At 52.0% G+C, this 18,358-nt stretch overlaps 1 protein-coding gene across 1 annotated transcript; it reads left to right on the top strand.

The window, feature by feature from the left end:
* The first annotated feature begins 15,454 nt into the window (after positions 1 to 15,454).
* Positions 15,455 to 17,827, top strand: SLC10A4 (solute carrier family 10 member 4). The gene is made up of 3 exons (XM_054164694.1): positions 15,455 to 16,080; positions 16,380 to 16,590; positions 17,288 to 17,827. The coding sequence occupies exons 1-3, from the start codon at positions 15,692 to 15,694 to the stop codon at positions 17,801 to 17,803; spliced, it is 1,116 nt and encodes a 371-aa protein (XP_054020669.1). The 5' UTR covers positions 15,455 to 15,691; the 3' UTR covers positions 17,804 to 17,827.
* The last annotated feature ends 531 nt before the right edge of the window (positions 17,828 to 18,358 follow it).

The raw sequence follows: 18,358 nt of genomic DNA, 5'->3' as shown, positions 1-18,358 counted from the left end.
AACCCCCTGATCATTTTCATGGCCTCCCTCTGGACCTGCTCTACCAGGTCCATGTCCTTCCTGTACTGGGGGCAGCAGATTGTGCTGCTGCTTTCTACAGAAGCTTGTTTTTCTGTACTCAAGGAAAGAGCATTCATAGAGTCATTCAAGTGGCTTCTTTCAGTAAGGAGAACAGTTAATGTCTTCAGAAGCACTGAAATGGAGCATGTTGAGAACTTTTCCCTGAAAGCTATCTGTACAGCATCAGGAAGGTGAATAAGGACACAAGTTCTGTGCTGTTCCCCACCTCTGCCCTGCCCAAGAGAGGAAGGTGCTTATTAATGTGGGAGAAGGTTGTCAGTGAGAGCCTGGGGCTCCTTAACCTGGAAAAGAGAAGACAAGAGGGGATCTTAACAATGCAAGTAACTATCTAAAGGGTGAAGGTTGACAGGATAGGCTGGGCTCTTTTCAATGGTGCCCAGGAGCAAGGGGCAGCAGACACAAACTAGAACACAGGAGGTTTCACTTGAACTTCAGGAAAAAATTCTTCACTTTGAGGGTGACAGAGCCCTGGAGAAGGCTGCCCAGAAAGGTTGTGGAGTCTCCTTCTCTTGAGACTTTCAAGACCTGCCTGAATGCATTCCTGTGTGACTTGTCCTAGGTGATCCTGCTTTAGCAGTGGGGTTGGACTGGATGACCTCCATAGGTCCCTTCCAACCCCTACCATTCTGTGGCCTGTGACTCTGTAGGGCCTTAGCTGCTTAAAGCTATACAGGTGTACAAGGAATGTCTGGTGGTGGGAGTGTGGTGATGTAGACAGACCTGCTGGGCTTTCCCCCAGCCACCTGCTCTTCCCAGGCATCCCACCTTGGCCACAGACAGGCTCCTGGGCTGGACTAGGTGCCCTCTGCTCTAATACCAGCACCACTGTGCTTCCTAGGCAGCTCCTGTCTTTGCCTGCAGGCACTCCTCCTGTGTTTGTTGTTTCCCTTAGAATAGAATAGAATAAACCAGGTTGGAAGAGACCTTCAAGATCATCGCGTCCAACCCATCAACCAATCCAACACCGCCCAAGCAACTAACCCACGGTACCAAGCACCCCGTCAAGTCTTCTCCTAAAAACCTCCAGTGATGGCGACTCCACCACCTCCCCAGGCAGCCCATTCCAATGTGCAATCACTCTTTCTGTATAGAACTTTTTCCTAACATCCAGCCTGAACCTCCCCTGGCGCAGCCTGACACTGTGTCCTCAGACACTGTCAGCAAACAAATCTGTCCACAGCCTTACAAAAGCTTTGGTGCCTGACTGATCCTTCCCTGCTTGCACTCAGCAGGGTTAACACAGCCCCATCATTTCACAGCCCTCACTGGGCTTCAGATGGGTGCCAAAATGTTGACAGGAGGAAGTTATGCTGGACCAAGACTTGGATGGCAAGGAGTTGGATTTGCAGCCTGTTCAGGGCTGTGGGTAAGGCCAGCAGCACTGCTGGCTGAGTGCACCTGATACATGCTCTTCAAGCAGAGCTGTTTGTCTTAATGAAGATCAGCAAGACAGGGATATCTTGTGCCATCTTAAACATGTCCTTCTCACACTCCTCCTTTGGAAATGAAGTTTGACTGAAGCACATTTTGTGTCCCTGCTCAAAGGAAAGGGGAATGAGGGGAGATCTGGCAAGCCCTCTGCTCTTCACGCTCTGCCTCAGCTCCTGTCTTAACCTCAAATTTCTCAGCCCTACAGTTGTGCATTTACCCTACATTTACTCACAGCCACAGAGCCAGCTTGTATTGTTCTGTTCATCCTTTCCCCACAGGGCTAATGCACCCACACAAAACCACTCTTAGTGCTGCTTCAGCTGACCTGGCTTCAAAGCAGCTTGAAAACCTTGCCCCGATTTTTGTCCTGTTAAAGCCACACCTGGATGTCAGTGACAGCAATGTCACCCCCACCACCCAGCCTTGGGAAATGAGCCTTTCCTGTCCATGTCCAGCCTTGCTGGCCAGAACCAGCAGCCACACAACGCCCCTGCCCCCACACAAAGCACAGGCAGCATGGCCACAGCTGCTACCCCAACATTCCTTGCTGAGGAAGCAGCTGCAGAAGCACAGCAGCCACTGCCAACATCAGGCACCTGCCCTCCCAGGTTGCTGGTGCTGTGGATTCAGTGCATGCAGCCCTCCTGAACACAAGTGGGAATCAAAAACCATGATGTGCAAGAGGGGGCTATGGGAGACCCTCAGCCAGCCCCCTGCTCTGCCATGTATTTTTGAGGACACCTCATGCATTTTCCTGATGCTCAGTTGATCATCACTGAACCAAGTTCCAGGCTTCACCACTCATGTGCTGGAGACGAGGGGCAGGTGGGCTGCTACGTAGAGAAAGGGTCAGGCAGTCAGTGCAGATCTTGTCTGACACAGTGGAGTGAGTTAAGAACTGAAATTTGGTTGACCTCAGTTTATGAGCCCAAATGTCAGAGAGCAGATAATGTCTATTGTAAATGTCAGAGCCCAGGGATTATTCTTTTCCCTTTAGAGAAAAGAACAACTCAACACAGATTCAGTTACTGTGTTCCTGCTGCTACTCACGCAGGCTCAGCTCCCCTGCAGAACAACTCAACACAGATTCAGTTACTGTGTTCCTGCTGCCACTCACACAGGCTCAGCTCCCCTGCAGAACAACTCAACACAGGTTCAGTTACTGTGATTCTGCTGCCACTCACACAGGCTCAGCTCCCCTGGGTGTGGATGGCAGCACCCAGCTACACAAACATGCTGTGGGAATATTGAAAGGGAGCTGCTTCAAGGCATGAGTCTAGTAAAGCACCCAAGCTCAGCTCAGCCCTCTCCCTGCACCTCTGAAAGTGTTTTCAGCCACACAAGGCTCTGCTAATGGCTGGCAAATTCCGAGTACTTTCTCCTCAGCAGAGCACAAGGGTGCAATCATATCTGATGGGCTTCTCACTTTGACTTATCTCCACATGAAAAATTTGCCCTGGGCAGTGAGCTACAACCCCAGCAGGCACCTGCACCCCTCCAGCCATCAGCGAGAGGCTTCCTGCGCAATGATCCCCTGAAAGTAGAGGAAATAGAAAACTCCTCCTCCAAAACCACCTCACAACCTCCTGCTCGAGGCTTGCTGCTGCACAGAGGCTCCACTGACTTCTAACCCTTACTGTCCCACCTTCACAGAGGCACTGCATCAGTTTAGGGCTCCTTGCCCTGGGCTTGTGTGCCTCAATGGCAGGACAGGAAGAAGCGGTTCTCATTACGGGGCTCAAACCACAGCCCCTCTGCAGCACCTTGGCTCAGTCCATCTCTCCCACTCCTTGCCCAGGCCATTTTCCTGTGCTGCTCTCTCAAGTTATTTTCCTGAGCAAATTCTTACTATCAGCATGTCCCCACTCTCTGTTGGGAAGACAATTACAACTACACAAATTACCAAAGCAAATCACTGAGTTCTGCCTACCAGGGACCTCATTTCAAAAGTCAGCACAGCAGGTAGCTACATTTATAGCCCATTTGCTCACTCTTTTAGCCCTTCAGGTTTACTGTCTGGTGCCTTTTTAACTCTTATAAATACTGCTGGGTTTTCTTTTCTGCTCTCCTTGTTTCCCTCCCAGGAGTGTCCAGGCACTAGAGTGAGGTCTTGGCCAGATTTAGGACTTTTTTTTTTTTTACAGAGAGTCTGAACTATCCCTGTTAGAGTTTTTACTCCAAGTCAGGTGAATTTAAACCTCCTGAAATCAATTTAAGATTCCAGAAATATTTTCCCCCCTCCACTCTACATTTTTCCAGCTAAATGTGTAACTCTACTCAGCATCCCCTCAGGACTGTGGGATGTAAAAAGACGTGCCGAGCTTCGCACAGCTGGGGTGGAATGGCATGAGAGACACAGCCAGCCCTCTCTTCCCTCCACAGCAGGGCTCCCTGCAGTTAACACAGCACTCAACACAGCCTCCCTCCAGAGCAACTCTGATCAACAGAGACCTCATGACTAGACCATGGCACCAAGTGCCACATCCAATCTCCTCTTGAACACCTCCAGGGATGGTGACCTCCCTGGGCAGCACATTCCAATGGCTAACAACTCTCTGGGAAGAACTTTCTCCCACCTCTTCCCCTGGCACAGCTTGAGACTGTGTCCTCTTGTTCTGGTGCTGGTTGCTAGAGAGAAGAGACCAACCCCTTCCTGGCTACAACCTCCCTTCAGGTAGTTGGAGAGAGCAATAAGGTCTCCCCTGAGCCTCCTCTTCTCCAGGCTAAACAACCCCAGCTCCCTCAGCCTCTCCTCACAGGGCTGTGCTCAAGGCCTCTCCCCAGCTTTGTTGCCCTTCTCTGGACACATTCAAGTGTCTCGATGTCCTTCCTAAACTGAGGGGCCCAGAACTGGACACAGGACTCAAGGTGTGGCCTAACCAATGCAGTGTACAGGGGCACAATGACTTCCCTGCTCCTGCTGGCCACACTATTCCTAATACAGGCCAGGATGCCATTGGCCTTCTTGGCCACCTGGGCACACTGCTGGCTCATGTTTAGGTGGCTGTCAACCAGTACCCCCAGGTCCCTCTCTGTTTGGCAGCTCTCCAGCCACTCTGACCCCAGCCTGTAGCTCTGCATGGGGTTGTTGTGGCCAAAGTGCAGTACCTGGCACTTGGACTTGTTGAATGCCATCCTGTTGGTCCATTAGTGCTCAGTACCTTGGCTGCACAACTGCTCTTACTCTTTGTCATGCCCTTAAAATTGTATTTTTGGCTGCTTAAGGTCTTTCTAAACTCTGCCCCTTAGTTCTCAGATAATAGCTTTCATTCTCTAGTGAAAATTGAAAGTGCTGTCAAAAATCTTGACTTTGACAAGGAAAAGACCAGAAGCTCTTAAGGTGCCTGTTTTATACCCTTGTTCTGACCATTTGCTGTTCTTGATTTGAGGGTGTATTCTTCCACCCTCAAATAGAGGGCCACCAGCCTTTTACTACTCCTTCCAACCATCTGCTCTCAAAACAGCTCTGCCCAAAGCCCATTAGCAGGCAGCCAGCATGTAGGATGCTGCCAGCTTAAAAAAAACTCACGAAGAGTTCAGGCTGCAAACCTCACCAACTGACCAGATCCCCCAAGTGCTACTAGCAGCTATGACCACAAGTGCAGCTACAGCACACAGAGATGTTTATCAGTACTGGTGGGCACCACAGCAGTGGACAAGGAGCATTCACAAAAGGTACCAGAGGCCAGGAAGAGTTCTGTGGGGTCACTTGTCCCCACTGCACTGCCTGAAAGTGATGTCAGCAGATACAGCTCCCCCTGCTACAGAGATGTCTGACTGACCTTTGCTGGGAGATGGCTGCTGCCTCCCCTTCAGCACCATTGGTTCTCTTTGCCCCTCTGTTACAGCAGCTTAAACACATTGCACCTCTGGGGACTTGTGAGGTTATTGTGAAGAAATTACATAGAATACACCAGGTTGGAAGAGACCTTCAAGATCATCATGTCCAACCCATCAACCAATCCAACACCACCTAAACAACTAACCCGTGGCACCAAGCACCCCATCAAGTCTCCTCCTGAACACCTTCAGTGATGGTGACTCCACCACCTCCCCGGGCAGCCCATTCCAATGGGCAATCACTCTCTCTGTATAGAACTTCTTCCTAACATCCAGCCTAAACCTCCCCTGGCACAGCTTGAGACTGTGTCCTCTTGTTCTGGTGCTGGTTGCTAGAGAGAAGAGACCAACCCCTTCCTGGCTACAACCTCCTTTCAGGTAGTTGTAGAGAGCAATAAGTTCATCCCTGAGTCTCCTCCTCTCCAGGCTAAGCAACTCCAGCTCCCTCAGCCTCTCCTCATAGGGCTTGTGTTCCAAACCCCTCACCAACTTTGTTGCCCTGGTCAAGTGGACATCTCAGGCAGAAAGAAACATCTCCCTGGCTTCTCACTCGGCAATTCTGCTCATGTACCCCAGAAAGGAAATACAAGATCCTGCTGACAAAGACATCCACACTTCCATCTTCCTGGAAAATGGAGAGGTGTGCAAAACCCAGGGAACACCTTCCTCAGCTGCAGCAAGGTATAAGTTCTACTGATGCCACAGGTTTGAAATCCAATAGATTCCTTTGGTTATGAAAAAATATCCTACTTCATCACGGGGTTAAATGTGCCCAGAGAACAACATGTCACAGAATCACAGCAAACACCCAGTTGGAAGAGACCTCCGAGGTCATCCAGTCCATCCCTTGACCCACTTTAGGGTCAATCCTAAACCATGTCCCTAAGCACCACATCCACACACAGCTTCAACACCTCCAGGGATGGTGACTCCAGCACTGCCCCAGGCAGAGCATTCCAACATTTGAGAACCCTCTCCATGAAGAATATTTCCTAGCATCCAGCCTGAACCTCCAATGGTACAGCTTGGAACAATTTCCTCTGGTCCTGTTGCTTGACACCAAGGAGAAGAGGCTGCCCCCTCCTTGCTCCAGCTTCCATTCAGATAGTTGTAGACAGCAATGAGGTCTCCCCTCAACCTCCTCTTCTCCAGACTGAACACCCCCAGCTCCCTCAGCTCCTCCTTGTAGCCCAGGGGCTCCAGGCCCTTCTCCAACCTCATTGCCCTTCTCTGGACAGGCTCCAGCCCCTCAATGTCTTTCCTGGAGTGAGGGGCCTAGAACTAAACACAATACTCAAGATGTGGCCTCACCAGTGCTGAGCACAGGGGGATGATCACCTCCCTGTCCCTGATGGCCACCCTGTTTCTAACCCAAGCCAGGATGCCTTTGGCTTATCTTGGCCACCTGGGCACTGATGACTCACATTCAGTCAGCTACCAACCCCCCAGGTCCCTCTCCACAGCTTTCCAACCACACATCCCCCAATCTGTAGCTTACCCTGGGGTGGTTGCAACTGAGGTGCAGGAGCTGGCAGTTGGCCTTGTTGAACTTCATACAATGAGCCTTGGCTCACGGGTCTGACCTGCCCAGATCCTGTTGAAAAGCCTCCCTACCCTCTAGCAGTGTTGATGCTGTTTCCATAGGATTCATGGCACAGCATTATCCAAGACAGGTATTCAGAGATGCCCATCCAGTGTGAGATTTATTTCTTCCCATCTGCTTGATATTTCTTCTAGCTAGCTTGAGATTTAATTTAAGTAATAGTGCCCCTGTTCTGAGGGGCTTGGTGCTTGCTTGATCAGCACTACTGCTACTCATTTTTACTATTTGGTAAAAATTTGGCAGCAGGACAAGAAGCATTTTTATTCTTTCTATGGTTTCTAACACAAGATGGTCCTATTCCACATCCAGGCACCTGTAAATGGCAGCTGAGTGCAAAGATAGAATATTGATGCTATTAACTCTGATCCTTCCCAGGGGGCTCACCGCTAACATCCCTTTTAATATGGAGAAAGCTTTGCTGGGAGGAGGGATGTAATTTGTCTTTGGGGTGTCTTTCTTCAATTAAATAAATTCTATGAGGCAACTGCTGTTGACTGGCATTAAATTTACTTCTGTGGCTTTTTGGCATTCAAACTCTTCTGTGGGACACCACAGCCTTGGTGCCATTTACTCTGCCATTCTTTTGCAAAAACCTCAAGCAGAGGTTTTTACAGGCACAAACCCACATTTACATGCTCTACCTCCTTTGATTTATGTCCCTAAACCCAACCAGGTTCCTGCATAGGAAATTAAGAGGGGGCTGGGATCCTCAATGGGAGATGGAAGCCAATAAGCCCAGCTGGATGTGGTGCATGCTGAACCCCCTCCATTTACCACGTTGTACACATCCCATCTTCAAGGTGCTCTCTGGCCTCAGTGACACCCCTGTCCATTCACAGCCACCAGAGCCCACCCACCCACCCTTGCAGATGCCAAACAGGCTGTTTGTGGCTCTGTCAGGGAGGCAAACCAGGGAAGCACCACCCAGGACATGCCAGTCTCTAAAGCCTGTCTGTGACCATCACCCCTGAGAGCCTGTGTGCTTTCAAGTGCTATTTGCCTTTTGTAAGGGACTAAGTCTTGCCTCTCTTGATGTGAATCAACAAAGATAAAAATCACCTTTGCTCCTTGCCCAGACACAGCTGCCCAGGGCAGGGATGGTGAAAAACACACCCAGGCAAGAGAAATGTGTAATGGGCAGAAGCCACTGGTACTACTCTATAGAATGAATTCACCAGCTGGCATGATAAGCCCATGTTGTGCATTGTGTGTACACAAAAGGCAAAGGAGGAGCACACAAGGAATACACAGGAAGATTCCCTGGGGACAATACCTGGACACATACCTAAAAAAACAACAACTCTATAAAGGACTTGAACAATCCTGCTTGGGAGGAGACAAATGGAGAAGACACCCTGGAAGCAGTCCAGGAACCTCTCGTCACCACCACCAGCAAAGCCATGCCCTAAGTTCTGCCTGCTGTAACTCATAGACAAAACACATCTTTACTGAAGATACCACAGGTTGGAGGCTGCTCAGAGAAGGACTTGGACATCGGGATCTCTCCCTCCCCTCCTCCAGGGTGGGCAGCACAAGCCAACAAGGATGCAGCAGCACTCTTCCACAGACCCAAATCATCATGGGACTGGGGGGAGGGTGGTAATATAATGCATTTCCTTCTCTCTCTCTCTATTTCCCCCCTCTCTCTGTCTCTCCCTTCTTCTGTTCCATCCACTTTATTCTGTCAAGAAATAGCCTGGCTGTTGATGTTTGTGCCTCTTAATTTCATAACACAGGAACGTTCAAAAAGAACCAAGTCTCCTTCCCCCTCCAGACTGAGACACCTTTTAAAGCTGAACCCAGTGCCTGCAGAGGCAGCCCCAGCTCACCTCCTGTCCTTGCCTGCCTGGACAGGATGCTAATTTGGGCTCTCCTGGACCAAGGCATGCATTAGTCATCAGGTCATGTATTTTACTACGACTTTTCTCTGAATCCTGACAATGCTCCAGCTCCAGGAAAAGATCAAATGGCGACAAAGGGCAACAGAATTGTTCTGAAGCAGAATTCTTACTTGAATTTGGGTAAAGGAATCTCACACAAAGGCATTTGGTTGCTTAAAGCAAACCTTGCTGCTAGCAATTGCTTTACAGTTGTTAGGGGTACGACAGCCTGCAATCAATTTACAAAATTACTCTCCAACACCCCCCTGCTTTCACCTCCTTTCATGGACCAGAAGCCGTTTCCTAATGGGATGGTTGGCAAAAGATCTCTTCATCCTGTTTTTAAAAGTCAGCACACGCAGCCTTAAGCACTTAGTTCTAATTATGAATTATTGGAACACTGCAACCTGAGCTGTCATGCACTTACTTGTTGATTTATGGTCATCAGGCAGCTTAAAAATGAACAGGGGGGAACACCAAGTATACATGGAGGGGTTATTATAATGATTTCTGCCCTTTACTGCTAACCCAGAGCTTGGGCGAAAGGATCTGTCCCCAGCTGCTCAGAGAGACTGAGCAGGCAGCTGGGACACAAAGGAGCCAGTGCAGCCCAGCAACGAGGTTTCTGCTGTTTCCCTTCCACACCAGTTTAATAACATCTCAGAGGCTGTGAGTTGCAGAGTGCTGCTGCCAAGGGAGCCTTAAATATGGAGCAGAGCCAGACTGAAAGCATCACGTGCAAAACGATACTGACTGGCATCGTTTGGAAAAGGAATTGTAAGGAGAAGGGGACAGGACTCCCATGAATGCAGAAATCACAGGGGAAGAGGGGAGGCAGACGCAACGCAGTGGAGGAGGGTGGCTGAGTGCCTTTGTCATTTGGGCCAAAGGGAAGGGAAAGGTGGTTTGGTGGGATCCTGCCTGTAGAGAAAAGAGAGACACAGTGATGGCTCCCAACAAGGAGGGGAGGAAGGGACCCAAATCTAATTTTCCTCACCCTGAAATTCAAACCCTGGGTCTGGTTGAGGACACTGGCCATGGAGTGCTGATTATTGTGGAGATTTACTGAGCAGGACTGAGCCATAGCACCACGCTAAGGACAGGATAGTGACAGGGCTGTGATGGGGCCAGGGGTCATGGTGAAGGGTAGCAGAGAAACCTAGGAGGCAGTCATGGCAGTTCAGTCCCAGCCTTTCTGCACTACAGACAGCTGTAGGAGCAATGTACTGACAGGAAGCCCATGACTCTTGTGTGTCCTCCAGCTGCTCTCTGCCTTTGTGTGAAACAAAAGTGGCTTGGGACAGCTACAACATCAATCAATCAGCACACCCTCAGCAAAGCAGTTTCTGTCTGTGTCTGCCTGGGAAGGTTTCTTAGAAACAACTTAATGGCACAGATCTCGGTGCTTCATCTTACTTCAAACATATTTTCTCACCTCTTTAGTGAACCAGCCCCCAAACAATAACAAATAAGAAAATAACTAAGAAGGAAAAAAGCCACAGGTCTGCTAAGGTCTTACAGTCACTGAAGGCGAGCTATGGGTGGAGAGGACAAAAGGTGCGAAGTCTTCTCTGTACTGCTACTCTAGAGAGGGAGCAGGAGCCAGGTATCAGAGAGGGATATGCTTCAGCAGAGGACCAGCTGACATTCTTCCTAGCATAGAGGTAACTGTGGAAGAAGCAGCAGCAAAACCACCACTCACTGTCTTTGCACAACTGTCCTCCAGTTCCTAACTCTCCTGAGCCACAAACATAACTGGTCCAGATCTAAGTTGCAAAGAAAAGCAAGCATAAGCATTTCATGGAGTTTATCACAAGTTTACCCTAAGCTCTGTGGGGGGGATCACACAACATACCCTCAAGAACATTTTACTCCAAAACAGTAACATCAAAGAGGGTTTTTTTTTCCCCATGGAAAAACAAGAAAATCTAAAATTTCCTTTGTTTCTATCCATAACTTAGGTGAATAGCAAGCAAGGTAGAAACAAAGGGATTGTACAACCCCTTGAAATCAGAAACTATTCCTGCTAGGTCTCACCTGAACATGACTTTCACAGCAGTGTTTTGTCCCAGCCTCTTTAGCAGCACTACCACCTGTGCTGTATGGGGCTGTATGAAAAGCTCTCCATCCTGCAGGACAGTCCTCCGGAGGCCTCTCTTCCTCTGCAAATGCCCGGCACAGCTCCGCAAATCAGCCAGCAAGGACATACCGAGAGACACAGAGGGACTTAGGGGCGGCTGACGCCATCCCACAGCGGCTGGGCTCCACCGCTTCCCGCACACCGGCGGCTCAGCCCGAAACGAGCCGGGGGAGCTGAACGGGACACCAACCGGAACAGCAGGAGAACAGGAGGAGACCACGCTTTGCTCTCTCACCCCACCTCATCGTCCTGCTTTTAAAGTGCTCCTCACAAGGGCAGGCACGCACCTGAACTGCGGTGTGGTTGGGATTTAGGCTTCCAAGACCAGGACTGCGATTCACGCAGAGCTAGCTCGGGATTTGCAAATCAGCCCTCCCTGCCCGGAGCTCCCGAGCACACGGAGTAAGGAGCATGAAAGCTGAACACACCAAATCCAGCACAGTGCACAACACCCGCAGCAGCTTCCCTTGGGCATATTGAAGGGACCTCTTTGCACACACACGACTGCAATTATCCAATGATCCTGAGCTATACCAGGTGCCTTTAATCTCTGGCAGAAGCAACGTCTCCACACAAGGTGCTGGAGCAGCCAGGAGCTGAGCCACCAGCGAGGTCGCTCTGCTCCTTTCTTACAGCACTGCTAAAATTCCTCACAGACCAGGCTTCTATTTTCCGCCCTCTGTTCCAGTGAAATAAACGAAAGGCACCAAAAAAACTCCTCTTGTAAAAGAGCACAACAGAATTCCTAGTGTGTGAAGGACTTCTGCTGCCCCAGAGCAGTTGATGGCACAGGTGCTCTGCTATGGAAATCAACCTTCTCCTAAGAATAATGCAAAGCAATGTTATTTACACAGGTTACGAACCACCACAAGCCCCTACTTCAGTCAGTCCTTTCCCTCTCTCTCCTTGCTCTTGCTGTCTCTTATCCTCTCATCCATTTTTCAACAGCAGGACTAATGAGGAATAATTTAAGAATGATATATGACCAGGTTTATTTGCCAAGTCCTTTCATACTCTTAATAGCCAATCTGTTGCTTCCAGTAACAGCAGGGTAGGCAGCAGGCTTTCTCCTGCCCACCATGCAGGAAAACACAGAAGCAATTAGGCATTGATTTAGGTACACCGTGGTGCATGCTTACGTGTGAGCCTGCACGCTCACAGCTGCAAAACCCCTGAGCATCACCCCAGCTCCAGGCTGCACTTCAGTGATGACATCAGGAACGACTGCAGCAAGTCAGAGACACAAATCATGCTCAGCAGCAGACAAAATGTTTCACTCTTCACAGTGGATGTGAAGACAATGCTGGGTGCTGCCCAGGGTAACAGTACACATGGCATAGGTGCTGGAAGGTGTCCAGAGAAGAGCCATGAGGATGAGCAGAGGGCTGGAGCTCCTCTCCTATGAAGACAGACTGCAAGAGTTGAGGCTGTTCAGTCTGGAGAAGAGAAGGCTCTGAGGAGACCTAATTGTGGCCTTTCAGTATCTGAAGGGGGCTACAGGAAAGCTGGGGAGGGACTTCTGAGGGTGTCAGGGAGTGATAGGACTGGGGGGAATGGAAGAAAAATAGAAATAAGTAGATTCAGATTGGATGTTAGGAAGAAGTTCTTCCCCATGAGGGTGGTGAGACTCTGGCACAGGTTGCCCAGGGAGGTGGTGGAAGCCTCATCCCTGGAGGTTTTTAAGGCCAGACTGGATGTGGCTCTGAGCAACCTAATCTAGTGTGAGGTGTCCCTGCCCATGGCAGAGGGGTTGGAACTGGCTGATCCTTGAGGTCCCTTCCAACCCTGACAATTCTCTGATTCAAAGCACATCAGCTGGGTTCAGACTTGGCTTTCCCTGAAGTCAGCAGTACTGCTCTTGCCTAAACCAAGAGTTAAGTTTGAATTTCAGCTGACAGGTTTTAAGAAAAATCTCATGACTTCTTGGTTTGTTACAATGCAGCCACCACATTTCCCCACTGTCATTCAGTGTCCCTTGAAACTGAAGTCTGTGATGGCTGAGTGGGCTCTGAGAGATGATGCACCTAGGTTTACCGCCCTCCTCCTATAGCTGCCTACAGGACAGATTCTACATCAAATATTAGGACACCAAAATATCTTCTCACACCCAGCCCTGCTTCAGGGGGGAGTTTGGGGAGTGACAGAGACAAAACAGGAGGCCTGGCCTGCACCTTTCACCCCTGCTTGATAGGCTCCCCAGGAAGGTGGTTGAATCACCACTCCTGAAGGAGACAAAAAGACACAGAGATGTGTCTGGCTTAGCACCAGACCTGGTAAAGTTAGAGAATGGTTGGACTTGATCTTAAAGGTCTTTTCCAACAGAAATGATTCTATGATAACCAGCTGCCTTGTGCTCTGCACAAGTGGGGCTTGCCCGTGGTGATGCCAGCTTGGTCGTGATGCAGGGAAACTGCCCGAGCGTTGCTCCCGCACTGGGGAGGGTGTGATAAGCAAATGGGCTGCGTGTCGTGAGGCCAGATACCGGCTGCGTGAAGGATGGGGTGAGATGCAGCAGGGCTAAGACTTCGAGAAGCACAATAAACATACTTCAAGCACTTTCCTGCCTATACAGATCTGAAAATTCAGTCCAGAGCACGCTGCTGGCTCACAAAGCCAACCAGACCTTGCTCTCCTCTCCTCTAGCAGCACACAGAGCCCCCAAATATGAATGAACGAAAGCAATCTGGATCTTATTTGGCTGTTCAGCTCTGATGACTCATCTTTCCTTAGGCTAATGACAAGGAAACAAACACAGGCAGAACAATACTGAGCCTGGCACCATTCTGGCAAAGTTGCTGTGCCTGGGATTTTGTCCCTAGGTATTGGGGCACAAGTGACACAAGAAGTGCAAGCGACAAGTTTTAATAAGCAAATAGTCCCAGACAGTTTGGTTTTGTCTTCAGTCACCAATAATTTCTACTCAAACCCTGGAACAGCCTAAAATTCAACCCTAATAGATTTTTGAGAAACCTGCTCTCTGATGAAGCTTAAGCAGCTGCTCAGGGTGGCTCCCACAGGCTTCCTCCTTAAATTTGGTGCCTCCTCCTTGAGTCATATAACCATAGAATTGTTCTGGTTGCAAGAGACCTATAAGACCTCCATCTCTCCTATGAGAGTCCAGCCACTAACACAGCACTGTCTGGTCATCACTAAGCCATGTCCCACAGCACTACATCTACACAGCTGCAAAGCCCTTCCAGAGATGGGCACTCCACCACCCTGGGCAGCCTGTCCTAGGGCTTGACAACCCTCCTTCAGGGAAGAAATTGGTCCTCACGTCCGACCTAAACCTTCCCTAGCACAACTTGAGTTGGGACCTGAGGTGTTCCACAGTGATCAGAGGTCAGTGCAGGAGCCAAGGGGCAACCTGGGGATGCTACATGCCAAGCCAGCTACTCCCACCCAGAAGCAGTGATGTGAAGTGTATCACAGTATCACAGTATAACTAAGGTTGGAAGAGACCCCAAGGATCATCAAGTCCAACCTGTCCCAACAGACCTCACGACTAGACCATGGCACCAAGTGCCATGTCCAATCTCCCCTTGAACACCTCCAGGGATGGTGACTCCACCACCTCCCTGGGCAGCACATTCCAATGGCGAACGACTCGCTTGGTGAAGAACTTTTTCCTCACTTCGAGTCTAAACCTCCCCTGGCGCAGCTTGAGACTGTGTCCCCTTGTTCTGGTGCTGGTTGCCTGGGAGAAGAGACCAACCCCTTCCTGGCTACAACCACCTTTCAGGTAGTTGTCGAGGGCAATGAGGTCACCCCTGATCGTTCTCTTCTCCAGGCAAGTGGTGGCTGTGACCTCTTCAGATCCCCTGGGTAACAGAAAACAGTCTGTGTGCCAAGCACAGAGAGTAAGAGTCACCTCTCGGGATCTCCTGCCCTTGTAAGCCCAGCCTGGCTGGCACACAGCATTTCCCTTTAGAAGGAACAGGGTGGCACACAGGCATTAAATGAGAAGTATGAAACAAGGGGAACAGAAATGCTGTAAGCAGAGTTAGATGACAGACAACACAAGAATCACCCTCAGATGTGATTTCTGGGCAATGGACTCATTTCTTACCCTGAATCCTTGTGTGCCTCTGAGCTTGTCTGCCTCCTCCACCTGCATAGACTGTTCTATAAAAGCATCCCCTCTCCTTACAGGCCCTCTCCTGGGGCCCCACCAGCAGAAAGCGGTACCTCCTCGACCTCCTAAAAGGGCTTTCCATCCAACCCCACCCACTGCTGCAGCTTTCACAGCAGCATGGCCATCCCTCAGCAGAAGGGTGACACTGCGACGCTGCCGCGGCCCCTGGGAGGATGCGGGCAGCTGTGCCAGCTCCAGAAGCGGGCTGCTGAGAATCGCACCGGGGAGGGGAGGAGCCGGCCGGGAGCCCCCCGCAGCCGTCTGCGCTTCCCTCCGGAGCCAGGCGGCGCTGGGGGCCGGGCGCTGCCGCCGTCGAGGCGGCGACGAGACACCGCCCACGCCGGGGGTGGCCCCGCGCGGGTGCGGGGGACAGGCGAGCAGCGCCCGAGGCACACAGACGGCGGATAGCAAGCGGCCGCAGCGCATCAGAGCGCCGGCCGGGTCGAGCCGAGCCGGGATGAGGGCTCCGCGGGCCGCCGGGGCCAACCGCCGCTGCACCCGGCACTGACGCCCCCTCCGCCGCCTGCTCCCTTCTCCGGTGCTCGGTGGGGAGCCGACAGCTCCTGGGGGCCGTGCAGTCCATGGATGGCTCCGCGCAGCCCATGGATGGCTCCGCGCAGCCCCCGGTGACGCCGGGAGGTGGCGGCCCCGACGGCGGTGAGGTTTTTGCGGACCGGTCCCTCAGCCAGGGCTTGAGTGTGCTGGTGGGACTGGCGCTGTGCGTGACCATGCTGGGGCTGGGCTGTGCCGTGGAGCTGGGGCAGCTGGGGCAGCAGCTGCGGCGGCCCGTGGGGCTGCTGCTGGCGCTGCTGGGGCAGTTCGTGGCCATGCCGCTGCTGGCCTTCCTCCTCGCCCTCATCTTCGCCCTGGACGAGGTGGCGGCCGTGGCTGTGCTGCTGTGCGGCTGCTGCCCCGGTGGCAACCTCTCCAACCTCATGTCGGTGCTCGTCGACGGGGACATGAACCTCAGGTAGGAGTCCCTCTCCCCTTCGTCTCTCGGCAGCCGCGGGCGGCGGCGGTGGGGCCGGGATGGACGGGCATGGAGAGGCTGGAAACCCCCAGTGCTTGCTCTCCTGTCTCACATGGACCCCCACACACGCCCACTGTCCCCTTCCATAAAAAGTCTACCCGGGAAAGGGGACGGTTCTTGCTGCGAGAAGCACCCAGGCAGGCTGCAAAGCCCCTTTCACGCTGGGGTTAGGGCTTCCCGGGGCTGCCCCGCGGCCGGGCGGCTGCTGATCCGGTGTCTCTTTGGTTTCCCCGGCGCAGCATTATCATGACGGCCTCCTCCACGCTGCTGGCCCTCTTCCTGATGCCCCTCTGCCTCTGGATCTACAGCCGCCCCTGGATCAACACGGCCATGGTGCAGCTGCTGCCCCTGGGAGCAGTGAGCCTGACGCTGGGCAGCACCCTGCTGCCCATCGGCCTCGGGGTGCTCATCCGATACCGGCACCCCCGCGCCGCCGACCTCCTGGTTAAGGTAGGCACGGCCCCCGGACGGGTAGTGGTGGCGCAGTGCGGGATGCCCGGGGACGGGGCACGGGGCGGGTGTCTGACAAAAGTAACCTTCCTGGCCTAGGCAGTAACCTTCCTGGTTCCTCTGAACCGATGGTAGCTTCACACTGGCATATTCTGCTACTTGAGTGGAATAGAAGGACTTTCAATCTTGGAATAGAACGGTGGGACAGAGACAGAAGGCAAAGGGAAGTGCAGGTTACACCACCCCCCACACCACTCCCCTCAGCACATGAGAAGGAGGGTGGCAGAGCATTGCTCCTCAGGAGACACCCTGGGCCCCAAAGCAGACGCATTCCCTGGCCTCCCGCTCTCTCCCTGCTCCCACTGCACCAAGGGCTCACTAAACCAACCACAGGCACGGCGACACTCGCTTAAAACACGCAAACAAAAGAGCCTCATATGAAAGGAAAAGCGAAGCACAAGCCCTAGCTTTCCAGTTCCCCAGCAAGTCACCCTAAAGCAAAATCATGGCAGGTGATCTCAGCTCCTTCCTCTCCCAGGATGTAAACAAACGCTGCCAAAGCCCTGAGCCAAGAGCAGGCCCAGGAAGGGCAGCACAACCACGGTTTGCAGTTTAGTTTCAAGCCTTTATGTGCCCTGCTTATCCTTTTAAACTAGTAACCCCTGTGGCATTTATCATTGTCTCTGTCTGTCGCCAGATTTCCCTGTGGTCTCTCTTGGTGACTCTGGTGATCCTGTTCATCCTGACCGGGACCATGCTGGGCCCAGACCTGATGGCACACATTCCCGCCTCCGTCTACGCCATTGCGGTGCTGATGCCTCTGGCCGGGTACGCCCTGGGATACGGCTTGGCCACGCTCTTTAAGATGCCCCCGCACTGCAGGAGAACAGTGTCGTTGGAAACAGGGTGCCAAAACGTCCAGCTCTGCACCGCCATCCTGAAGCTCACCTTTCCCCCAGAGCTGATCGGGGGCATGTACATGTTCCCCTTGCTCTATGCCCTTTTCCAGTCGGCGGAAGCCGGACTCTTTGTGCTGCTGTACAAGATGTACGGCAGGGACGGCCACAAGCAGGACGCGCTGGGGGAAGAGGACGACACGGATATTTCCTACAGGAAGCTGAAGGAAGAGGAGGTGGCCGACACTTCCTACGGCACAGTGACTGCGGAGGAGCACAACTCCATCCCCATGGAGCCGACACGGACGGCGCTTTAGGCGAGGCAAGGAGGTGGCACCCAGGGACGTGTGATGTGTGTTGTGCTTGCAACCTGGCCGGGCCCGCACACAAGTGGCGCTGCCTGGCCTCCATCCTTTTTCTCCAGCTGCTCCCATTGTCCAAGGTGATGTGTGTTTATTACTGTGACAGTTGTATTCCCAGGAAAATAAATATGAAAAAAAAATTATAATAAATTAAAACAGAAGGGAAAAAAAAATCTGTGATGCAATCCAGTAACTGTACATCTTCAGGCATGGAGGTTCCTGCCTGCCTGAGCGCAGCAGGAGTGGGCAAGGAGGAAGGGGACAGCAGTGTTGCACAAGCGAAGCCAACTGGGACGAACGGGCAAACCACCTTGTGTGTGTATCTCCATCCCTCCCACCCGCTATAAAAGCTTCGTGCTCCTTGTTCTCACCACAAATACACGGCAAAGCTGAACCAAACCTGTGTTCCCCGCTGATTAATCCCGTGGGGGGCCGCTAAGGGCCGCGTTCTCTGGTTCCCCAGGGGAGCTGTTCTGAAGGGAGGTAGGGGATTCCCTGCCCGAAGCCGCG

The sequence above is a fragment of the Dryobates pubescens genome, chromosome 1 (genome assembly GCF_014839835.1).
Source record: "Dryobates pubescens isolate bDryPub1 chromosome 1, bDryPub1.pri, whole genome shotgun sequence".
In the NCBI taxonomy this organism is placed as follows: Eukaryota; Metazoa; Chordata; class Aves; order Piciformes; family Picidae; genus Dryobates; species Dryobates pubescens.
The sequence above is the reverse complement of the archived record's forward strand: the minus strand, read 5'-3'. Positions and strand labels throughout refer to the sequence as shown.